The sequence below is a fragment of the Leptosomus discolor genome, chromosome 2, assembly GCF_034619465.1.
Source record: "Leptosomus discolor isolate bLepDis1 chromosome 2, bLepDis1.hap2, whole genome shotgun sequence".
In the NCBI taxonomy this organism is placed as follows: domain Eukaryota; kingdom Metazoa; phylum Chordata; class Aves; order Leptosomiformes; family Leptosomidae; genus Leptosomus; species Leptosomus discolor.
Window position 1 is genome coordinate 18,808,004 of NC_141392.1, and position 25,834 is coordinate 18,833,837.

At 44.4% G+C, this 25,834-nt stretch overlaps 1 protein-coding gene across 1 annotated transcript; it reads right to left on the reverse strand.

Moving 5' to 3' along the window:
• Positions 1-798: 798 nt before the first annotated feature.
• Positions 799-23,829, reverse strand: TOGARAM2 (TOG array regulator of axonemal microtubules 2). Its single transcript, XM_086460369.1, has 11 exons — positions 23,736-23,829; positions 20,125-20,260; positions 17,559-17,664; positions 14,953-15,188; positions 13,562-13,720; positions 12,637-12,754; positions 11,603-11,699; positions 10,045-10,190; positions 8,624-8,840; positions 3,308-3,394; positions 799-1,043 (listed from the first exon to the last, which is right to left on the reverse strand). The coding sequence occupies exons 1-11, from the start codon at positions 23,827-23,829 to the stop codon at positions 799-801; spliced, it is 1,641 nt and encodes a 546-aa protein (XP_086316495.1).
• Positions 23,830-25,834: the final 2,005 nt, after the last annotated feature.

Below are 25,834 nucleotides of genomic sequence, written 5' to 3' on the forward strand. Positions count from 1 at the left end.
GCCTGTCACAACTTACCTCTCCCCAGCCCACTCACTGCCCAGCACCCCCTGTGTCACCCAGCATCTCCTGCAAGGTGGCACAGCCCCCTGCCCCAAGCCCCTCTCCTGCATTTCCCCAGGGGTGCCCAAGGTGCTGGGAGGCACTTGGATGGCACCAGTCACCTCTCCACATCAGCTCATTGCACAGGGGACTACAGGGGACCACAGGCAAGATTAATCCCTTGAAATGGGAAGAAAATTTCAGTGCAGCTGGGGAGGTTTCTGCTGTCATGGGGCTGGAGGTCTGAGCTCGACATGGATATCTCCGGTATCTGCCGTTGCACTAGCAAATACCAAAGACTTGTAAAGGAGCCACCTGGTAGCTTGGCACCTACAGCGTACACTGGCACGTACAGTGAGCTGTACACCCTTCGATAACCCCACCGTATGCCCTCTGGGCTAGCAGGCCCTGCTCTCTCTGCTTCCTAGATCAAGCCGTCTAATCCTATAGCCCAAATACTTCCAAAGCCCGTCTCTTACTTTGTAGGTAAATATATATATATATATATATATGTGTGCATATCTCTTACTTTCTAAGTATGTATATAAATATATTATTTTCCTTTTTACAGTTACAAATTACATTTACAAATGGTTGGGTTTGGGTTTTTTTTTTCCACTATCTATGCAAGATTTCCTCAAGATATAAAACTTAAAAAAATACTTTTATTTTTTATTAATTTTTAAAAGCCTACATCAAAAGATACTGTGTACTTCTGCAGCTACTTCTTCATCAGCTTCCTGGAGCACACCAAGCCTTCACTCGACATTCAGGTCCAAAATGTCGCAGAGGTTTTTCGCCACATGCTGAGGCTGCTTGGCAGCATGCTCCTTCAGCCCGGAGCCCATCACTTGATAGAGGCTCTTTGCAAACTTGGCAACCACAGGCCTGACTTTGCCACTTCGGACAGGCAGGACCGCATTTCCCAGGAAGAACCAGAGCGCGGGCAGGGCGTAGCGCTTGACAGCTTGGGGTTTCCGGGGATGAACAGACGCCACAAGTACTGCCAGGCGAGAGAGACAAGCTTCTTAACAGCCTTAATGCAAGCAAGTACCTACTGTTATTTTTGGTTCTCAGAAGCCTTTTCTGGCTAATATCAGCAAGCACAAAGAGCCTGATGATCCAGAAAGAGGCAACAGTGACTGATCATCCAACAACCAACCTCTGAGGACCCTAATTTCTCCAAATCAGAGGCTTTGGATCCATGATAGACTTAGCAAAGTGAATCACACACATTTTGTAAATCGTTTCACTGTCTGCTTCTGCATTACAAATTACAAAAATGTCAAAATACTGTTGATTTCCATTAAGAAGATGTCTAAACCATCTGCTGAAGATTTTGAAATGCACCTTAAAGAGGTAATTGAAATATTTCTAATAAAAAGGATGATTACTTTTTTGGTGACCTTTGATGAAAAATGCCAAAAGTGTCATCCGGCAGTTCCCTTTGCTCAGTGGCACACAGCAAACAGCAGTATTGTACCACACTTCAAAACTCCAGCCCACAAAAGATGCGTGCTGCTTGACAGTTTGTTAGAAACACCAGTGACTAACTGATGTCTTGGGCAGAATGATCTAATTTGAGCTTTTTTCCCCTCAGACTTGGTGGCTCCTAATGAACAGTAGTTTCAAACTTCAGGATGTCTTAGATAATTACCCAGACCCCATTGCCATGGCATTTGAGCATCTCACAATTTTAATGGCATTTACCCTCACAATGTTCCCTGAAACAGAGGAATAGAGATAGAAAAATCTTACACAGGGGGCTGAAATTTAACCAAAAAAACCAAACGTTCCCTCTTATTCTCTATCAAGTCTGCTCACAGCTCATTTTCTGAACTGAACTACATTAAATACAACCAAAAATTTACTACCAATAGGCTCCTCACGTGTCAGATTTTGCTGAGACATGAAAATCTGAAATGCTCTGGAGGCCAAGTTCTTATTTTGTGTTGAATGGAAATGTTATGCAGTAACCATTTATTATTCTGTAGTGGAAGGACCTTCATTTTCCCTTTGCTGTTAATCTAGCATCAGTCATCAACATTTAAAGAGCTCCTGAAAGTACCTAAAAACAATTCTGGTAAGCAGGAAAAGGGTTATGGTACCTAATTTAAAATGGGAGTTAATTTGAGTTTAAATGCTATTAAACACAGCGGTCACTATGGAGCTTCAGAAAAGAAAGAGCTGCCTGTTCCTACTAAATCCCAGAGAGAACATCTGCTCTCTCTAAAGTGGTCCCGATTTATGTTCAGATGCTTTATTTGAAAAAGGGATTAAAATAACTATAAAAGTAAATTCTATGTTTATGGAGATTTACTATATTCAAATTATCTTTAAAGGCCCTTTTATATTTGCTGTGGCTAAGCATGCCCTTTTGAGATTCATAATGAAGAAGCAAAGTGTATTAAACCTTGGATTGAAAGATGCTGGCATAATTAGCACTGGATTTAGCCCTAACTGAAACAAGGCTATAAATAGTCTTTTCTAGTATATATTGAGATTATAATTTTTCCCATTCCTTGGCTATTGCTGACATAGCGAGCTACTATTATAAATCAATTATCAACTGCCTTTGTAGTGTGTCAGACAGCTCTGATATAGAAATAGACTGTTTACACAGCCTGGAATGCTCCGAGTCCAATGGCATATCTGCAATACAGGCAGGGAGCCCCAGTGGGTTGGGCTCAGCTGCCTGCTTCTTCCCCTCTACCCCCAAATCCTGCTTTGCACAAAATCTTTGCCTGTAACGTGTGTTATGGTTTCGCCTACACTGTGACCCTCAGGCTCTGCAGGATTTGGCCTCAAAAGTTTCCAAGAAGAAAACAAAAATCTTGTGATGACAAACCAAACTGATCCTCAGAAATACCAGTTACCACATTTTTTTCTACAGGATGGCCATTCATTTTAGAAAGGGGACTTCTTACAGACACCTGTGACCTTTACTGTACTGTCCTTCAAAGAGAGGAGCCAGCCAGGGTATTTTTAGCCCCTCTTTTTCCTGGACATGGGTTCTGAGATGCCCCAGTGAGAGCTCAGCACCAGAGCCCGAGCACCGTCCTCATATCACATGCTGCATGCCTCCGCAGCAGCGAGGCAAACCCCTGCCAAATGCACCTACTATGTGTAATTTGTAGGAGGAACAAGCTCAGGACCTTCTGGTGTTTGGTGAGATACTGCACTGTCTATTCAGAGGAATTCCCTCTAAATATTCCCTGTGAAGGCTTCTTGACTTAGAAATGGAGATGAGCTGAAGCAGGCCAATACCTGAGAGGTGTTCTGTGACATCCAGCAGAGCTTGGCCACTGAGGAAACGCACTCGGTGGGCAAAGGCTTGCAGCAGCAATGGGTTATCTGAAAGAGAAACATTTATTTCTGCTCACTCTTCTGAGGTTGTAATAAAAAATAAAAGGGGGAGGGGGAGGGCAGAGGTAACTGTATTTTGCAAAATAAAGTGAATTTCTGCCAGTTTGGGTCCTTTTCTTCTTTCCTTTCAGCTTACTTGGGAGGATTTTAAATTCAAAAAGAAAAGCTCTCATCTCACATTTGTAAATCCCAACCTGACTGCTGTACAAGGAGCTGTGTTAAACACTTCACATCAGGGCCCCCAAAATTTCAATCACATGTGAGCAGTGAAAAGGTTTTGTGTCTTGGAGCTTTGCAGAAGTGACCTCCCCCCTCCCCTAAGGGAAAAGGTGAGAATGCTCAGAAGGCCACACATCCACTCATGCTTTAAGGATAAGCTGGTGTTAAATCTTCAAGTTACCTGTTGGGATCTATGGGCAAGATTTCGAGTTACTCTTACAAGAGAGAAGTACTGCTCATTGCCAACACCGTCCACTTTTAGGGGCTCTTGTAACATCTCTGAAATCAGATCTTGGCAGACAGGCTGCAAAATGAACTGATTTCCCAATACTTGACAGTCATATATATTTCAGTTTTTCCTATGCTGCCTGTTGTTGATTTGGGATCTTATCTTAATTTATTAATTGTTGCCTGGATTGGTCTGCAGGCTCCAGTCTTAACACTATGATAAGCCAAGCAAAGCTTTTCTTGGAGGCAGAATGCTCATGGGATGCGCTACTATGCCTTGCAGTGTCACCAGAAGTGGCATCAATAAAGCAGGCAACCTACTTCTCTGTGAACTACTACGGTGGCAAATCCCGAAGTGGTTTTAAGTAGCACTGTACTATTAAGTGCTCCTTTCTGCATGAGATATAAAAAGGAAGTCCCTAATGATCTTCTTGCAAGTGTACAATAAAGAACTGATCCTGCTATCCTAATTAAGCTTCTGCTTTGGTAATTACACTCTTCTCATTCACCTTTTTCAACAGACACTTCACTTTTTACCTCACATTCTTGCAGTATTGGCAGGCGCTGTTTCACACTTGCTGCTCCTCCCCAGAGAGTTACCTTACAGCTGCTCCTTTGAAAGAAAATGCTCTGAGATCTGGAGATCTTGAAGGAGCACCAAATGTTAATTAATCGTTAATATCGCTATCTACACAGATTTTCAGGGGAACACTTGGGTTTGGGTGTGTGAAGGGGAACTGTTTGTTTACTTGGTTTTTAGGAATCTAAGTGTATAGGCAATATTCACCTTTCAATTTAAGGGTTTCAAACGCCCTGTGCACTTTGAAACAGTAAAGCTTGAGTCAATAACAAATTTATCCAGCCATTACTTTAGCTGCCTTGAGAGACCTAAAGACAGAATAGCTTTTAATGGCTGTTAGAGAAAACAAGGCGGCCGGCAGTTCAAGTCTTACTAACTCAGCTTTAATTCTCTGCACTACATCTTAGCTAAACCTGTTGGCCACAGGAACAGACAGCTCAGCATCTGAAATACGAGCAAAAGAATGATCTGCTTCTCCACGCTTTCATTTTCACTGTGTTCCCCTCTTTGCCATGTTACCACCTACATGGGAAACTTCCCTTCCCCCTTGCAGGGGGCTGGTTCCTCTGGGAGCTGCTGGCCTGACTCCATGCCCTGCTGTCAGGCAGTGGCCATCTGAAGGGCATTTCTTTCATGACAGAGGACAGTGTAAGACAGATGTCAGAGGAGAGCAAGATCTATGTCTTGGTCCCATTGCAGTCAGGCTTGATTTGCTGACTCGCGCTCATCTACAAGGTGGCTCCCTCAAGTGGGATTAAGATACCAGGTCACAGCTAATGAATGTGTGTGGCCTTCAACTGGGAACGTCAAAGCCAATGTCAGGGTTAAGCTAAATGGACAATTCAGGCATTATTTGGAAGCAAATTAATTTGTTTATAGGTAGAATTTTGGTCTCAGAGATGGGGGGGGGCAGGTTTTGCTTTTGGGTTGGGTTTTTTTGGTTTTGTCATCGAGTGATCAAGCAATTCTCTAACCAGCTTGCATTTTTGCACAGATCATTAAAGGTCACAGACAAGGAAGTCTCACCTAAAACTCAGAATCCAATGCATGTCAACACAGCAGTAGCTGGGCTCTTAGCCACAAAACTCAGTGAGCAATGGGGCAAGACATCATGGTGACTTACTCTAAGCTAATCCTTTAGAGTTCTGGGGGGGGCATTGTCATTTGCCACTTGATTTTAAATTGTAAAGGCAGGCAATTTTAAAGCATATGGGAAGGTTTCAGTCATGCATTTTTCCAATACAGCCTTCCTTCCCCCACTAAAGACCTAGATGTTGAATCTTGAAATATTTTTGATTCAGTTGCCTGTTTGAATTTTTACAAACGTCCATAAAAATTAGCAGAACCAGAAAAATATATCCCACCTTGTTTGCTTGAACCTGTCTCTGGGTAAAGTCAGTGTGATGAGAGAGATGCGCCTTGCTCCTGTTCTGACATCTGCCAGTATGGAAAATTTACAGTGATCACTCAGAACTGGCGAGAGGGGAATGACAGAAAGCTCCATACAAAACCCTGAAGGGATCTGTTTGCTGCATCCTCTGTTAGCAGGATTCTGCAACTTTTCCCCAACCTTCTCCCAGGCACCACGAAAAATTGGTAAGGGCCAAGAGCAGTATAGGTCTCATACCCTTCTCCCCACTTCACGATCAGCAGCAACCCTGTACTTGGGACACAGAAAGGCAGCAGGTCAGCAGATTCACTGCGTTCACAAAGCGGCTGATGTGGAGAAAGTTGTTAATTCCCCTTTAAGACCTGCCTCTTCAACACTAAATTTTTCAGGCATATTCACCCCGTGCTGCATTTTCACAGCTGACATAAATCTGTGTTGGCAAGGGAATTTACAGTGGACCTTGGCTATGTAGTTATTGGCTATAGCAATCTTGCCCCATGCAGAACAACATGTGGAACAAGCCATCATTTACAGCTGGATTTATACCTGTTTGTTCTAAAGAAATGAACCTGGCAAATCATAAATTCCCTTTTAAAAAAAAGAAGGCAAAGAAGAAAGGTGGAAAATAGACAGCACCAGCTAATGCCTATAATGTAGAGCCTTCCAGAAAGCTGTTCTGTGGAAGCTGTGATGGGCCAGTGTCCCTTCACACCAACAGCAAAGCAATTCATTTCGGAAGTCAAATTGGGCCCAGACAACCTCCAAAATTCCCTTTGTCCCTGAATTCTAACAAAGTTGTACTCCAGGATTTATTGTTCAGCTCCTTCTCTACCAAAGCAGAAAAGCAGTACAGAGCCAAAGGCTCCTGGGGCTTCGGGGAAATGCTGGTACACATTCAAGCTCATCTGGGAACTGGTGCATAAAGACTGCACCACAACAGCTTCTGGTTACCTGGCTCACCAGTTACAGTCAGGCAGGAATTCAGGTCCTTTGAGATATCGCATAAACAACACGAGTTATCTACAAACTTGGCATCAACCACAGAACCCAAAGACTTTATGTGGAACCTGCTTTTCTGTTGTAGATCTTAATCAGTGTACAAAAACTCCTGGTGAACACTTATTGATGGCATTCACCTTTCCAAAACCAAACTCCTTGCAGGCGTAAGTGTACATGCACCAGCTCTCATCTCACATTTCAGCAGGAGTTAGAGCTGGAGTAAACAGCAGATGAAGAGCACCAGGGACCAGAAACTTCTGGTCACAGCTGCAGCAACGACAGTGGTAGCACAAGGATTGATTCTGAATCTACACCAGAGGGAAATTCAGGCCTGGATTCAACTCGCCAAACTTTAAGCACTTCACTGAGGTTTCAGTGGGCAGGTGTAAACACCTCCAGCAAACTACACAGAGCAGCCTGAGTCTCCCTCCCTGATGGAAATGTGTGCAAAAAGAAAACCAGGCAACATTGTCGCCTCTCCACTAGATCCTTGCAGCTGGATCCTCGAGGGCAGCCAGCTGCCTAGAGTAAAGCACATAAGAATAACAGAAGAGTCACAGAGAACAATCCTTGCAACAGACTTGAGTCTGGTTTTTAACTGTCCCCTGGCTGCCACCAACCCTACCAGCCCCTTCCTTCACTTAGAGAGCCACCCAGTTGTCTACGCTTGTACTCATTGTTGTGAATCATTAATATCAACCGTAAAACTGAGTTGAGAGAAAAAACATCTTAGTATAATCCCATTCTACTTTATTCCCATCCTTTTATTTCTGCTTTTCTGACTCCCTTATTTTTAGGTTACTGCCTCCAAATTAAGGCAAATTGAAACCTGTGGCAGGTAAGGGGAAGCAGGGAGCTAACTTCAGGACAGTACCTCCATACGCTTTTAAGAAATACATACTACCCACATGCATACAATCAGTTTTTAGTGCAAATCACAAGGGAATAATTCCAAATACATTGACCAAAAAGTAACTGTTAAAAGCTGTTTTGATGAACTGTGAAGACACCAACATAGACTTCTGTAGTATTATCCATGAAGGAACATACCTCCGTATTTCTGTATTTGCTAGTCCACCGCATGCAAGCATACAGCTTTTGGGCAGCAAAAAGGGATGGGCTGGAGGTGCACTCTGCAGGGCAGGAGCTCCCAGCCAACATGAGCCTGAGGATTCCTGAGAGCTTCCGCATGACTCTGGTAGGTAGCAGAAGACAAGCTGCACAACCTGCAGCAGGCCACATGGTTCAGGACACATCAGGACGTTCCCCTCTCCCTACTGCGGGTACAGATTTTATGTCGACAGGCACACTTGTGTCCCCATGCTCCAGCATTCAGAAAAGGGGATGATAATGGCCTCCTTACCCTTCTGGAAGAAGGAAGCAGAGGCTTTTCTAACCCCACACACATGGAGACCTCCAGGCTGACTATGGAACATGCATTTCATCCTTCATCTGGTCTCCACATCTTTCATAACACAGAATCTTATTAAATTCAAGGTCTCATTTTCATTTGGGCTTTATGTGGCTGAATTACTACCTAAAGCTTCAAAATGAGTAACTGAGTCCTCTCTACTGAATTAATAATCAGACATAGGATCCAGGTGATAAGTGGCATCCATTCAGCTGCACAACATGATACAACAGATTGGGATAGAATGAATGCAGGCAGGACTTTGTAAACATCTTGCAGCAGCTGCATATTTCCACAGACAGCAAAAGCTGTCAACAGCCTCAGTGTTCACTTGACTCTGAGTTGTAGGAGCCACAGTTGAGGAGAGTCAATGTCAGAGGTTAGCCTTACCGAGGTGAGCAATGGATGCTTCCAGCACTTTCACAGCTGCAGCATAAATCCCCAAGTGCTTTGAGTTCAGGTTGTCAGTGACTGCTGCTACCAGAGAGATCAGCACTGGGTGTAAGGCATCTCTGAGCATGGGCGTCATTGAAGCCAGCGCCTCCAGCGCCTGCTGTTTCACTTTCTTGTTGCAATCCTGAAGTCTCAGGACAAAAACATCAAAAATCTATTAAAAACACAAATGACATGAAAGCTGGATTAAAACATCTTTCTTTCAAGAAGGGATGTAGAAACAAGTACCCAGCAATGTAAAAGATGAATGTAATCCTTTCTGTCAGGTCAGCGCTTGCCAGCACAATTTCACTGTTTTCCTCTGAGCTACTCACTGCAGTGATTGCACAACCTCATTCAGGTTGAAAAGATTTGTGTGTTTTATTAAGAGGTTTGGGTGGGGACAGGATGGTTCATAAGGTGTTTCTCTTTAACTAGAAATCATTAAATTAGTCCCACTGTAACAATGTAAAATAGTATCTTTGGTATAGAGGTATGAAAACAGGTATTTACAGTGCCCATTTTTCCGTAAAGTTGTCTCAAGTACTGAGGGTGGTTTTGATTTTGCCAAAATTGTGGCTGGATGAGATCCAAGTTTTGTTTTATCTGTCCCAGAACCTGCATCTGGAAGAGTGAAGGGCTCTGATGAACTCTTCAGGATCCAGACCACTTATCTAGCTAACAGGTAGACTTCTGAAGTTTAATGTGCTCTGCAGTTCTCATTACATCAGGTTCAGTCAATTGACAGCCACATTATCAGACACCATTTTCTGGAAAAGGGGAAAAAAGTAGCTGCTGGGAGGAGAAGGAAGAAAAGATCTGTCTCTAGCCATTTTCCTCCTCTTTCCAAGGAGAAAAAAGCAGCCCCAGGAAGGGTGAGAACAGTCTTTCCCAAACAGGAAAGGGATGAGGCCAAAATTGAACAGGCAAGTGTTGAGTCTGCACAAGATAAGATCAAGTTTACAGGAGCATCCTTTAAAAATTTTTTTAAAAAAATTTTTTTATAAATCAACCCAGCCTGATACTTCTTTTCCCCATCCCAAACCAATTTTTTTCCTGGAAAATATTTGTCAAGCTTTCAGTGGCTGGATTTCCTTTATTTCAACCTAACTGGCAGTACGAGACAGCAGAAGCTACAGCAACAGTAGATTCTGTCATCATCTCATGAACAGCACCAATAGGTACCTGCCAGAGAAATACATCTGGACTGAAATTACTTGCCCTAGAGCCTGGAATTGAATTAAATTATTCTGGATGAGAAGGGACCAGCCTGTCCCAAACATCTAGTATGTAATGCAAAGACACACTGAGTTAACTTTACTGGTACAGGCTTGGGAAGGGAGCTAATGGGAAAGGAGCAACAGAGATGCCCTACATACCTGGGCAATGTTAGAGGAGATGAGCTGAGGGCTGCTTTTGCAGTGATTGAGGAGGAGCACCACTCCCTCCACTCGTGTCTGAAACTCCTTGGCTGACAGGAGCTTGTAAAGCTCATTGAGCTGTTCAGTTTCTTCCACAGTCTGAAGTGACGTGCGACAGGCTGTCTGACGGGGTAAGACAAGTAGGTCAGAGCCAGACCTCAAACTGGAAAATAAATACAAGGTAAGACCTTTTGGTGATAATATCTTCAGTTAATTGTGAGTAAAACATCTTGAGGAGGCATCCTAATGTTATTTCAGCTAGATCCTGATCTGAAAAGGAACTTGGACCACATGACAATCATTACAGGAGACAATCTGTAACTTTATCACTAGTGCTTACTCAGGAAAACCAAGGCACCAAGGATGGGATTAAACTCATTTCTCTTCAGATGTCCTCCCAGGTATTCATCTAGCATACCTTTGTGGGAAAAAACAGGCACCTCTTCAAAGTTTAAATGCCTCATCTTAAGGGAGGTGTCTCTATTATAAAATTAATTACTCTGGAGAAGTGTCTCTACAACCGGTATGGGAATCTGGATAAATAACTCAGATGCATCTGAACAGATGAATCCTACCCTGAGAGATTAAGGGGCATGTCTGAAAGGATCCAGAGGATCAGTAACAGAGATAAAAACAGAAACACCCTACCACTATGCTAACATTATTACTTCCCCAGGGAGTGGATCCACAGCTTAACAAACCCAATGGGAACAATTCTCTTGGATCAACCACTCTCTGCCATGAGCATGGGGAGATCCAACTATGCTAATGAGGCGTGTGGTCACCTTCCTGCCACCACAGAGCACAACAGAGCTAAATAAATCCATTCTGTTGCCAGAGGAGAAAAGGTACAAGTAGCTGTCCCCCTTGCAGTGGGAAACATCAGGGACCAAATTCCTATCTTGAATGCTGATTGCAGCACAGGGGAAAAAAGCATACTGTCCATCAACCAACCAGTAATGGGTCTGAATGACATTAATAGCTATAGAAAAAGTCCATGTTGAGATGTCCATTGAGCAGAACTGCTTAGGAATTGTCTTGCTGGTACTGTTTGAGGGTCAGAAAGCCAGAATTCAGCCAGGCAAAACCACATGCATGGAAAGTGCTGGTTTGGGGAATGGCATCTTGGTTCTAGACTGGGACTTCTCATCAAACCACCCATCTAAAAAAGACTCCATTCAGATAAGAACACCCTGATTGAAATTACTTGTCCCAAGTCAAACAGCAGAGACATGACCCTCTCACAACCTCCGCAGCACTGTCCTCACCACAGCGCTGGAACTTCTGAGCTGCAGCTGGCGGCTTCCTCTTCCTCTCTCACAATTTTTGTGGAAAACCCTCCAGAGAACTTGTATACAGCTTAATGCAGAACATTTTTTATCATAGAAGATTTGTGGGGCAAGGAAATAATTTCTGACACAGCTCGTCTCCACCAGAAAGATTTTACTGAGGAAGAGACATGTAAAGCTTGTCATGTGCTTTGTCAGATATAATAGAAATGCTCATTACCCTCCATCAGAAGGCAAGTTGTCCTGGGGCATCACCAAGCCACTGTTCCTAGGCCTCCTGGGGTCCTTGACAGGTGGAAGTTCATATTTATGGTCTTCTGTCCCCTACAGGTACATACATATATAAAAAACCATAAATCTATAGAAGATAAAAGAGGAAATTACTTGTTTAAAACACAAGTTATAACCAGGAGATCACTGCTAACACGAAAGGCTTAGGAAAACATTTCATAACCTAGAGAGGGAGACAGCCCAGAGATTCAGTGATGTCTACTATTTGTTTTCATAACCCAAGGCAGGATATAGTGGGCAGCAGTATAAAATACTGAATTCATTACTCTTCAGCAAAAATGTGAATAATGCAAACTTGTAGGGAAGAAGCCTCCTTAAAGGGAATAGTAGGAAACTTTTGGACTCTCTGAAGGTTGGCCCATTGTGTTGGGAGTTGATTTGGTTCACACACATTTTCCCTATTCTTGCACAAAGGCACATTCCTCTCTAGAATGTAAATGGAGAGGAATGAAAAAATAAAAAAAAGGGGTGATTTTCCACTGGATGCTGAATTCACGAAGTTTCTTCCAGCTCCACAGTGCATGACAGCAGGGCATTATTCCCAGAATACAGACAATATATGTACTAATTATGATTTCCTTATGCATCTTTTGTATATTTGGAAGTTTTATTGGCACTACTACTTCCTTTGCTTGTTACAAAACTCTACTACATTCAAAAGCACTATTCTCACTTCCTTGCTTTGGGGCAGGGGCGTAGTGTTGTGGTTTTTTGTGCTTGAAGGTAAAACCATTTTCTCCTGCTTCCCTTTCCTGTTTGTGGCTGATAGTCAAAATACATTGACTTTATTTCTGACAATACTAATTCCTTCACTGTCTGCAGATAAACAGGCTGAGGTTCAACAGTTCATTCCAGGAGCATAATGATTCAGTGGAAGAAGAATGAGATAAAAAAAATTAGGTACATTTAATCTCATATTAGCAATCTCAGTACTTGCATAAAGGAGACATTTCTCCCGCCAGGCACTTACTTTCTGCTTAATTCTTGCCATAACATCTTGCAAGTCACGTGAGGGGACAGACCATTTCAAATAGCTATTAAATTTTTGATGACTCATCAGTATATTCAGCATTTTCCGTCCATAACACCTAACACAGGAAAGAGAGAAATGAATACAGACTATTATTGTCTTTTCTCCCTTGTGAATAAACAAAAGAAAAGTGTTAATAGAATAAGATGATATTTTAGACTCGTTGTGTGCAGTACCTTCATGAAAAGGTATTACCTATTCAGCAAAGAGAGAGGTTTACCTCCAACTTGTTGTCACTGCACAATGCTGCCAGCTGAACACAAGAGGAGAACACAGGGCACTAGGAAAATACAATTTCACTCTGAAATCGTGGGTAGGCTCCTGTGGGATCAAAGGATCCCGTGGGACGAGTGAAGCACATCTCCTTCTTCGCTGTCATGGCTTATTTCAGTCTCTTGCTGGAGGTTGTTCAGCCACAGACAACAACATTATACAATGATTGGGAGGAAAAGTTTGTGACTGTCATAGGCAACTAAATCTGCAGAAGTGGTTTAGAAAGACTGAATACATTGGTTAAAGATAGCTGGCATATTTCTAGTCTAGTGTTAACCTTATCAGAAATAAATGCATGGGATCCTTCAGTGATGAATAATGGCCAGCGCTTCAGCTTTGTGCATTTGACTGACTAATCTAAGCTCAGTTGATCTGAATAAAGAACCCTTCAAGTCACAGGAATTTGGCAATGGTCCTTCTTGCTCGACAACCTCATGTCACCCAGTGCAGTCATTTCCTCAGCCAACTTTATCTACACTGTAAAGTAACTTCCTTAACATTTGCTTTACCTTCCATTGTTTTGTGGTTTTATCATTTAGAGCCAGACATTGAACAGTTCTCATATTTTAGGAGGTGAAATGAAGATCATCACCTTGTATCCTGATGACAGTCCTGAGCAAGCTTCACGAGCATGCTCACTAGCAGCTCAGTGCTGTAACTTGTTCCCGACAGGAGCTTCTCAGCTCCAATTTGCTCCATCACAGTCAGCAAGTGTTCAGCCGCACACTTCCGCACCAGGACATTGCGGTGCCTGGAAACAAGAGGACAAACACTGGGGCAAAGGGAAAAGGAGGGCCAGAAGCACAGGCCTCAGTCATAGCACACTCTCTGTCATTACTAGGGGAAGGAGGCATGCGTTCTTGCTGCAATTTTAGCCACCTGTAGAAGATTCTGTCCTCAGATGAACACAAGTTGGCATTGTATAGAGGGATTACTTGCAAGGAAGAGGGAGGAATTGGACTCCCTGGACTATCTAATACACAATTTCTTTCCCAAAATTAACCCTGAGGAAGAGGGAAATGAAAGACAATTCATGCTGACTTGTCAGAGGGTTCCCACTACACAGACAGAGCTGCAGCAGGACTGAGACTTATTCCACCCATTTATTTCCAAAACTTCAGACCCTTGAAAAAAACAAATGGGGGGAAAAACGTTGTGGGGCAGGAAGCTGCAGAATATCCAGCAATGCAGCCAGTTTTTTCCTTGAGGCTTGACAAGAGGTATGGTTGAATGTTTTACCTTTTTCAAAAGCTGAGGAAAAGGTAGCAGTCATTTTAGCCAGGTTGTCTTTTCTAAGGGTGCCTACTTGAAACTCTCAGGCACAGCACTAATGTTTTAAGGCAGCATTTGCTTCAGCTATCCCATGGGAGTTGGCCTATGAAGGCACATGTGAAGGTGCCCATAAAGTGACTCACCATCCCAAGGCTTACATGCAGCATCAATTTGAATAGAAAGTGGAGATCTAAGGACACAACAGTCAGACAGACTCCTCTCAGCAGGAGCTCTGCCTGCTGTGCAGCCTGTGCTGCACCCAGCAGGTTCTCCCGCACATGCTCCGTGTCTCAGCAATTAGCCTCTTTATTTCTCAAGTTAATGGCATAACGATGATGCATGGTTTTTCCCAGCACCTCTGTGGTTAGCCTTGTGAAATATCAAAGGGCGCACACTGCTGGAATTGCCATTGTCCTTCTTCCCACAAAGCCACAAGGCTGTATTACCACCCTTTGCGGGGACTTTCACTTCCCCATCATTCACCACAACTAGGCAGTGTTGACAGACTGTGAGAACAAATAGGCCATAGTGGGGCAGAAGTAGATGACAAGAGGAAGGGAGCAAGCTTGATCAGAGAATCTAATCTCCAAGTGCACAGAAGATGCAGGAGAAAGGACCCCTCCCTCCCCTCATTCCCCTTCTGCCTCCCATCCCTTCCCCCTGCTCACATAATTTAAGGTGAAGGATATCACTACAAGAGGAATGACATACTTGACTCCACTAGCTATAAGAGCAGTCATTGCTCGTGCAGGAGTCACAGTCCCCACCATGATCCCCAGGGATCGATTAGCTGCTTTCTGAATGAACTCGCTGGTGTCCCCTGTCTTCTGGAGCAAGACCCGAGCAACCTCATCCACCTCGTGGTCCATGTGCTTCTTCATGGTCCTGAAGAGCTCTCCAAGAATGCTGATTGCAAAGCGAGACACCTTTGAGCGGAGGTTGTTCACCTGGGGAAGTCATGAGGGGAAAGGTTAAGAACGTTAAAACGTTGAGGGAGGTGATTCTGCCCCTCTACTCTGCCCTTGTGAGACCCCACCTGGAACATTGTGTCGAGCTCTGGAGCCCCCAACACGAGAAAGACATGAGCTGTTGGAGCAAGTCCAGAGGAGGGCTACCAAGATAGTCAGAGGGTTGGAACACCTTTCTACAAGGACAGGCTGAGAGAGTTTGGCTTGTTCAGCCTGGAAAAGAAAAGGCTCTGGGGAGACCTTATAGCGGCCTTCCAGTACCTGAAGGGGGCCTACAAGAAGGCTGGGGAGGGACTTTTTACAAGGGCCTGCGGTGACAGGACGAGGGGTAATGGTTGGAAGCTGGAAGAGGGCAGGTTTAGACTAGATATAAGAAAGAAGTTCTTCACCCTGAGGGTGGTGAGACACTGAAACAGGTTGCCTGAGGAAGTTGTTGATGCTCCATCCCTGGAAGTGTTCAAGACCAGGTTGGATGGAGCCTTGAGCAATCTGGTCTAGTGGGAGGTGTCCCTGCCATGGCAGGGGGGTTGGAACTTGATGATCTTTGAGGTCCCTTCCAACCCAAACCATTCTGATTCTATGATTGAATCACCTTGTAAAGAAAATCAGTTCCCCTAGACAAAGGTCCCAGGAAACAAGAAGACTTCTCTTTGTGTTCAGGTGGAACACAAGTAAGAGCGTAGTAAGAGCACAAGACCACAACAACAGAAACACACTTACTCTGATACCAACTTCTTCTCTGGCCTCAGGCCTGCTTATACGATACAATTTTAATGAGACTTCAGTCCTAAAAAAAATACTGTTTCACCTAGAAAAAAGTGTGCTACTTAGCCCATAATGTACACTGCTTTGATTTTAGGCCCTTTTATTGAAAAGAAATGAACAAAAAAAAAAATAAAGGGCTGTTTTTAAACTATACAGACACAATTCATAAAGACAAAATAGAGAAAAAGCAGTACTTTCCTCCCACACAAAAATGCAGCACTGGCAGTTTGAGCACTCAACCAGGAAACAGAAAATACAGGCTCAAGTCTACAGACTAATTTGCAGCAGGGACTTGAGTCCGTCTGTGGCTCAGTCTACTCAGGAGAACCCTAGCTGTTAGACTCGTGGCACTCAAGGACCCTGGAGGTCACATGCAATTACAGCTGTGATCAGTGCTGTTTTACAGCATTCAGTGCTGCTCTGGAGTGATCCCTGCTTCCAAAAGGCTCTCCCACAAGGGTAAGGAAGAAGCATCTCAGAGTCATGTGCTTCATTTGAAAGACACTGTGAAGGACAAACCAGTGGTTCTTTCTGCCAGAGTTAGTTGTGCCTGTTAATAAAAATGAACAACATAAGTGCTAGAAGTGCATGTGAGAGCAAAATCTGGGAATGGAGTGAAATAAAAGCTGAAAGATGTCTCTGCAGATGAGTGTGTAGAACAGAGAGGAGGACATTTCCTCAGAAGTGCAAGTGTGATATAAAAATCAGATGAGCTAAGCTGAAAGGGCTTCTTCTCCTAACCCTGATCTCAGGATGGGAGAATCCAAGTCCTGAATATCTAAACAGAAAGGTTTGAAGAGTCCAACAACACAAGGCACATTCAACCCTCCAACACCATTAAGTATTGGATAGAAGGACTGATTTTCATGGAAATGAGCTAAGTCTCAAGTCTTCTGCAAGAAAAGGAAAATTTAATATGTTTGGCAATCGTGTAGTAAGAGTATAAGGCAGCTGGTTCAGGCCACAGACAAGTGCCAAGTTGGAAATAGAGCCACAGATGTTATTAAGGAGCTTAGATTTAGACCTTTGTGTTAACTGAGAGATGAGATAGTGAAGTTGTGTGTGCAACTGCCGAGCAAACCCCACAGCCAGGCCACTCCAAGCACCAGGTGGCTGAAGTGCAAAATTCCACTGGTGCACAGATCAATGGAAAGGGCAATTTACCAAAATGCACGGAGAAAGGAAGAAGATATCATCAGGAAACCCTGGAAAATAAATACCTGCAGTCAATCCCCCAGGATCCTGAGGAGGAAGAGGAAGTGTTAGGAAGCTGGGAGGCAAAAGCTGCAGTGAATTACAGCTTGGGTAGAGATTTTGGCTGTGACAAAGATTAGTGTCTCAGTTTCTGCATCTGCATTATAATGACATCTAGCTCAAAGAGGAGAGACAGATGCCCTACATAACAGTGAATATAGCTATATTGTACACAGATCATATAGATAGGTGACATAGCTATTAGAAAAATGTGGTCTAAAAATAGTAAAGAAAGCAGACACTGAGCACACATGTAGACGAACAAGCACATTTATACTCTACGCCCCATGTATGAGGTACATGAGACACAATTAAACACAATATACTTACCTCTTTGGTAACTGCCAAGGAAACATCTTGAAGTCTACAAAGAAGGACTTCTGAGTGGCAGATAGCCAGACATCTGACACTGAAGAGTCCCTTTGCCTTCTGCTCCCTGAAAGGCAATTACCACAAAGATTGATTTTTCTTACCAACCAAGAACTAGGCAGCACCTCTGAAATTACCAGGGTACTGGCTCAAACAAACAAAGGGAGGTGCTTCTCATCCAGTGCTTAATTAAATCATGGGAATTTGTTGCCACAGAATGCTGTGGCGGTCAAAAGCATACATAAATCCAAAAGGCGAATAGATGATTTCAGAGGGGATGGGTTAATTTGTGGCCATTAAACAAGACAGCCTTTCTGAAATCCCTGGCACATGAAGACCCTATGTCACTGCTTTGTAGAAGCTGGGAGACTGTGCCATGTGTCTGTTTCTTGCACCCTCGCTGTACCCTCTCCCTGAGACAGAGTCCCACCTAGCTGTTACTGGGGCATTTTCCCTCTTTGCCATCCCCGGAGGACAGTTCGGAAGTAAGAGTCTGCACAGCCACTCCGTAGCTGAGTTTGCACTCTGCAATATAGTTGTGCGTCATGTCGTGTCGTCACCCCCACCCCCAAAAAAAAGTAGTATGTCCTAAAAGATGCCACACCTGGGCAAGAACAGACAAAATACAGGATTTCCCAGAAAATCCCTGCTTAAAATAACACCCACAACAGCAACATGTTGTTTAAAGGTAGTAAAGCACTACCTCTTTCAGCACTTTCTTTGTGAAGGACCTGAGCTACATGAAGGCATGTCATGCCATCACAGGTTCACTAGGGCTGCAGGGCAGGACTGGGGACCCATCCCCACTGGGGTCCCTGAGGGTAACCCCAACCCCCACACCTGCAGTAGCTCTCTGCACATCACAGGGCACCAAACAGGAACAGGGAAGAGAAAGGGGAGAGGGGCAAAACAAAGCAATTGCACAAGGAGATGTCACAGAGGATTTTTAATGGTTATCCTAGTGTGAACAGAGCCCTTGTGAGTGTATGCTGACCCAGAAATCAAAAAGACAACCAATATCAACTGAAATTTGTGTGATGTCCTCCTGCCTGTATCTAATTTCAGGACATGCTGTGATTATCAACAAAACTTAGGCCCATGTTAAGCAGTGAGGAGAAAATGTTTAGTTCTAGAAATGCAAGATCAACAACAAGTAAAGTTCAACAAGGCCAAGTGCAAGGTCCTGCACATGGGTCTGGGCAATCCCAAGCACAGATACAGGCTGGGCTGTGAGTGGATTGAGAGTAGTCTTGGGGAGAAGGACTTGGGGGTGCTGGTGGGTGAAAATCTGAGTATAAGCCAGGGATGTGCGCTTACAGCCCAGAAATCGAATCGCATCCTGGGCTGCATCAAAAGCAATGTGGCCAGCAGGTCGAGGGAGATGATTCTCTCCCTCTACTCTGCTCTGGTGAGACCCCACCTGCAGCACTGCGTTTGGCTCTAGAGTCTCCAGCATAAGAAAGACATGGACCTGCTCAAGCAGGTCCAGGGGAGGGCCGTGAAGATGATCAGGGGGCTGGAGCACCTCCCCTGTGAGGACAGGCTGAGAGAGTTGGGGTTGTTCAGCCTGGAGAAGAGAAGACTCTGGGGAGACCTTGTAGCAGTCTTCCAGTACCTAAAGGGTGCCTTCAGGAAAGGAGGGGAGGGACTCTTGATTGGAGTGTGTAGTGATAGGATGAGGGCTCATGGTTTCAAACTGGAAGAGGGTAGATTTAGGTTAGATATTAGGAAGAAATTCTTTGCTGTGAGGGTGGTGAGGCACTGGCACAGGTTGCCCAGAGAAGCTGTGGCTGCCCTTTCCCTGGCAGTGTTCAAGGTCAGGTTGGATGGGGCTTGGAGCAACCTGGTCTGGTGGAAGGTGTCCCTGCCCATGGCAGAGGGACTGGAACTAGGTGATCTTTAGGGTCCCTTCCAACCCAAACCTTTCTATGATTCTATGAAGATTCCTAAAGGATTTTTTTTCTTTTTCCTTGTCTTCTGCAGTGAGCCCTTCATGAGAAATGACAGGCTGAGTAACTCTGCACCACGTCTCAGCTCATTTCTCAGAAATAGGAACTCCCTGTAGGTGTTCCTGGGACACACATGCAGGAGGTCACAGGGAGGTCCTGTCTCCTGCTGCAGCTGCCAGCAGTGGGACCAGAGATAAATCCTTACTCAGTCCCACCTGGGCCAGTGACCTGAGACCTACAAATCTCTAAACTCAAAACCACTTCCATCCTGCTTCTGGCTTCAGCCAACAAATCATCTTGTTCCACAGCTTTCTCTCTTCCCTGAAGATTTTGTTTGCAGCTACATGGACCAAAAGGCAAAGCTAGGAAATGGCATGGACCTGTGGCAGCTGTAGCACTACTACAGGCCAAGGCAAACGAAAGGCTGCTCTCATATCTTTATACTGTGACCACTTTGGAGCGGTTTCACTAGGTCCCTTTGGGCGTCTGGGCTGTCTGGGATCCAAGGCACTAGAAGAAAACTGTTTCTAACTTACCTTTGCACTGAGAGGGAGAAAGTGAACAGGAGGCTTTCTTACCAGTCATCACTGCTGAGCCATGTGAGTGCGTTGAGCAATTCCTGCTGTGGGTAAGGGAAGGGTCTAGCTTCCTGGGCACACTCTGGCTCCTCTCCCCACTCCAGGAAGTCCAGAGCAATGGCCGGCAGCGAGTTTGCTGTAAGAAGAGGGTCAAATACTAGTACCACATACCCCAGGGCAAGGCACCCTGCCCATGAGCATACTGCAATCCAATCTCCCAGCCAAGATTACATATGGGTGCAAACTGGCATTGGTTCAGAGACTTCCCTGCTGTCTGGCTCATTGCTTTCCCTGGCACCCAACCATCTCCCAGGCCCCCCAAGCTAGGCACCAGTTCCCTGTGTAAACCTGAAAATTGCACACACCAGAGCCAGCTCACAAGTCCCTATAGGTACCACACACAGCTTGCAGATTCACAGTGCTGCAGAGCTCACACTCACTGGAAGACTATGTCGCCCAGTGAGACTTGCTACACCAGTAGTAAGCTCCTGGGATGGGCATGTACCTCCCTGTATCACCGCCCTGTTACCTGAAGCACTGAGGACAGAGGCACCCTGTTACTTTCCAAGGAAACGCCTCCAGCTGCCCTGCAGTCAGCACCAAGCCTGAACAACCAAGTCCTGCCAGGCTTGGGTGACTCCCCAAGGAGCAACCACCAGGAAACAGTGAGACCTGACCCTCTAAATCTGACAGCGCCTCTGTTTCCATTTACTTCAAATATTCTAGACAGCAGGCAGCTGAGTGCACATACATTTTAGCATACTGTTGGGAAAGTAGTAGTTTATGGATTTTGCCATTTTCCAAACATTATGAATATTTACTATTTCAGAGGTACCCACTGGCTGTATTCCGAAGATGCTGAGGTGAAATTTATTTGTCATCAAATGTACTTGTTTGCAAATTGTGCAATGCCTAAGCTTTCTCTTGTGGAAAAATGCAATTTCTAGTTTAGATAGTTGTGACAAAAAAGGCTTCCAAATGTGAACTGAGAATAAAAATATGTAAATATAGATGCAAATTGTTGGCAAACACACTCTCTTGATGATAAATATACAAGGGATAAGAAAATTCAGATGACAAATGCATTTGTTATGAAACCTATTTGTCATCAAAAGCACCATAGGTCAAAAATTTCATGTCTTGCACTCAAAAGCTCATTTTCTAAAGTGTGGATGAAAACTTCTGAGCTGTCTAAAAGCACTGAGTATAAATATTGCACAGAATCTAAATGAACTGCTGTGGACTCTGTAGGGGTTTTATGCTACCTTGCATGCTCTACAAAGTATGGAGGATGGAGGAACTGTAAAACTAAAAATATTCAGATAGGGACTAATTTGGACGTCACCGATATCACTGTCAATGACATCAGTGATGTCACTGCATGAGTATATAGATATACACATCTATATTCAATGTGAATGGAGAGTGATGTCAGGCTAGATCCAGTCAGCTTTGAAAAACAGAGTAGCATCACCAGAAAAAGGCATTCAAAGTATCATTCCTAGCTCCCTTTTTCTTAACTCACACTGCTCGGGATCATAACACGAGGTAGGCTACCACAAAGGAGACACAAGAATCACTATGGGTCACTATCTGCTGTGTGTTTATTGCAGGTAGCAAGCAGCCTGGGAGCGCCAGGAAGCCTCTGTTGTATGTTGTCTGCTACACGCAGCCACCCTATTTGGGTGGGGTGACAGAAAAGTCACTGCTTGTTCCCAGCTTGCAAGGCAGGTGGTGGGATGAGAGAGGCTGGAATCTGTTAAGCACTTCTAGGTGCAATAGCATGATTGTACTAAGTCACTCATTTCCATGCAGAGACAACCCTTGCTGTGATAGCAGAAAAGCTGGCTGGAGGGCCAGACAGCAGCACAGGCAGAGGGCCAAGACAGTGAGTAGCTAATTGATCGTGGTGGTACACATATGTGCCCAGTGAGCACACCCTGCCAGACTGCGCCAGATCTCAGCCCTGCAGTTACAGCTACCCCCCCCACCTCCCCCGGCACCAGTGTTATATTTTGGACTATCAGTAAGGGCAAAAGCTAGAGCTTAAGGCTTTGCCACTACTTTATTCAGCCAAGTTTTCCAATGTACCTATAAGCACCAGCTTCTCCAGTATCACCAAGCTGGAGTGGATCCAAAGCATGTTTGCTCTCAATCCTCAGGACAGACTTTGGATCCAAGATCCTACCTGTGGCTGAAGAATGATACAGCTTGTGCTCCTGGTGCAAGAAAAGAGCTGGTGCAGGGGCTGCAGCAGAGGAGACTCACCTGAGGAGTTGCGTGGGAAGCTACCACTCTGGCTGATGACAGGGATGCTGGGCAGTGAGTGCCTGTTGACCTGCTTCCTCAAGGCAGTACCAGCCTGCTCTCTGCATGCATTGCTTGTGCTGGGCCAAATGATAGGCGGTAGGCCAAAGCCTGCAGAGACTGAAAAGGACCTTGTAAGTGGAGAGCGCTGGACAAGGGTGGCTATGGGCTTGGAAAAGTCTAGAAATCTTGCTGGAGCTAGATAACATCCCTTTGTTGTCCCAAAACCTCCAAGCATAACTGTTGCACACTAACATGGGAGAGTGATCACAGAATCATAGCATAGTTTGGGTTGGAAGGCACCTTTAAAGGCCATCTAGTCCAACCCCCCTGCAGTGAGCAGGGACATCTTTAGCTGGATCAGGTTGCTCAAAGCCCTGTCCAACCTGACCTTGAACACCTGCAATGATGGGGCATCGCCAACTTCTCTGGGCAACCTATTCCAGTGTTTCACCACCCCCATCGTAAAAAAACTTCTTCTTATCCAGTCTAAATCTACCCTCTTTTAGTTTAAAACCAAATGCAGTGATGCTTTCCCTAAGCAATGAGGAAAACTCCATACTCATTGTCTTTTGCTTTCCTGTTTCAGAGACTGGATAGGTAAGTTACATTTCTGGGGCTTCCACCTCAGCACTCCTCACCATTACTTCACAAAATAATAGCAAGGAAAAGAACAGATAACCTTGTCCGATGCCCTTGGGCTGAGTGCTGACTCTTAAGTTCCCTGCCGCTGCACTCATGGTAGCGTGTGCAGCAGCAGTACAATCAGAGCCCGTCAGCTGCAATTAAGTCAGTAATGTTGCTTGCTAGTGTCAGTAAAACATAAGCACTGGCTAAGGGCTCAAGCATGGCTCTGAAATGCAAGCTCCTCAGCAGGGAGTGGTGTGAGCAGGATAACCTGTCTTATATCTTTTGTGCTTTAATTAGAAATACTTTAATTTTGTTTCTTCTAAGTTGCACCCGGATTGAAAAGCATTCTTTTTGACTCACTCATTGACCTTTTTCGGAGGCTACTCTCAATTAGACAGTCTGAAGCCCCAATGTAGTTTGCAAGACAGAATTATCTACTCTGAAAGACTTTATAGGAGAAGGGAGGAAGGTGATATTCTGTGACTGACTCAGTGTGGGCCATGGGCAAGACAATTCATGCCTCTGTATTTTTATTTGGAAATATTTCCATAAATCCTACTCTAACTTCCACTCAGATGCAAGCATAACAGCCTCCCAGTCTGATTTCATAGACATTTGCAACAAGACAGCAAGCAAGTGAATAAAAAGGCCCAACAACTATAGCAACCACGTACTTTTTTCAGCTGCATCCCCAGGGCCAACAATCTGCATAGAGAGCTGCAAGGACTTTTCCTTTTCTCTTTCTCTCTCTCTCTGCAAAAGCTCCATCTCTCTCATTCGCTTCTGGTGTATTTTCTTCTGAGCTGACTTGGACAAGGTAACATGGATCTGGTTGCAATGGAAATACATCACGTAGCATAAAGAGAGATACACAAACCACACACAAGACCTCATCAGGGACACAATGGAAGACTGTCATATTCTGTAATGCAGCTCCATATACATCCCAAAAGTCTCAGAAGAAATCCTCCTTTCCTCACCTTGACATACAATTACACCCAGTGATGTCTAACACTTCATTGCCATAACCTTCCACTGGTCCAAGATGCTGTTTCTCACTCTATGTCAGGAAGCCCTGCTTGAACCAAGGGAGTCATAGGAGTGCTCCAGGACATATGAAGAGCTCACATTACCAGTGAACAGGCAGTTCAGCTCATACAGGCCAGGGTAGGGGAATAAAAAACATCTGCAATAACTGGCAACAAGAGGTAATTCACTGTTTCTTAACACTCGCGTCCAGTAATTACAGCTGCTTCTCACTTCCTTGCTTCTGAAGGACTCGGTTGCTCTCTGAGATCACGAGTCCAAAAAAGGAGACATGTGAAAACGCATTGGAGAAGCATTGGTCTTAATGACTAAAAAATGGAGAATGGAAGGGCTATGAGATAGAGCAAGAAAGGTAACTGAGCCCTTCCATTTTATTTTGCAGCCTTGCTTACACTCAACGTTGTAATCTTTGCTTCTGTGCTTCTGAGCATGCACTCTGCATACATTCGCTGACATGTAACTTGCTCTGCCATTCAGATCCACCCTAAAATGGCCTTTGTACATAAAGAATGCTTCTTGCGTAACCTTAGCACCATCTCCCGACCAGTGACTTCTGCACCAGTGAAAATACTCAAGGAATTGCTCTGTAGCTGTCAAATGTATTCCCAAGAGAATCGTCTCCCCAAGAAAAGAAGATGAATTTTAGTGACATTTTATGCTAAGCACTGAACAGCCACTGAAAAGGACACCTGCTCAGCCCTGTCCTTAGCCTTTACCCTTCCACTGCTGTCCTTCAAGTCGTCGTCACTCAGAAGGTGAGGGCTGACGAGATGATCCGTCTCCTTGGCCTGGCTGAGAGGGAGGCCTGTTAACAGGGGCACAGGTTCACACAAGTGTCCAGCAGACTTCACGCCACCAAAACCACAATGCTGGAGAACAGGCAAGACGGGTTCCAGAGTCTGGAGCTCTGACAAGACACGGATATAGGTTGTGTATAAGAACATCAAGGTACATATAACCTCTCCAAACAGATGGGTTACTACTATATTGCACTCGCAGCATAAATGACATTATTCTGTTGGCCATCAGACTCAAAACTACTGCATGATAAAGGCTTCAGCCCTTGGCTTCTTGTGAGCAGCTGCATTTGATAAAGAAGAGCAGAGAGATGGAGATTGCCCTTGCCAAAAAAGTTCTTATCTGTTCCTATCCGTTTTGATTTTAGTTAACATCCTCTTTTTCCCAGTTACTGAAAGATCTTCTGTTTTTTAATAGCTACATGCCTTCGTAGAGACAAGGATCAACATTTCCTCCTCTTCACTGGAATATTTGAGAGTGCATTTAAAGAAAAGCTTAGGATTGCTAGAGTGTTACCAAAACAAGAATTTTGTTCTTGAAGCTAGAGAATTAATTTTCCCCAAGGAGTTTCATTGTGAATTGTAGCAGATCAGCCCACTTTCTGGGCAGCCTAACTAGCTGATTTTATTAATGGGAATAGCACAGTGCAGCTCGTTCTGAAATACTCTGCAACAGAGCTGTTAAAACTCAGAGAACTAATCATTCCTTACATGGCTTCACAGATGATAAAATCATGTGATAGCTAAGCAGTAAAAAAGGAATTACTTTCTTAAATCAGGATTTTTTTTCCCCAGCAGAATGGTCAGGTCAATAATAAAAGAGAGGGAGAGAGATGCTTTAACGATATAGCTCTTTCCTAGTCCGGAATATATGCAGCAAAAATGTCACCTTACCTACTCAGCAATACTTCTCCCTAGTTGCATTTAGC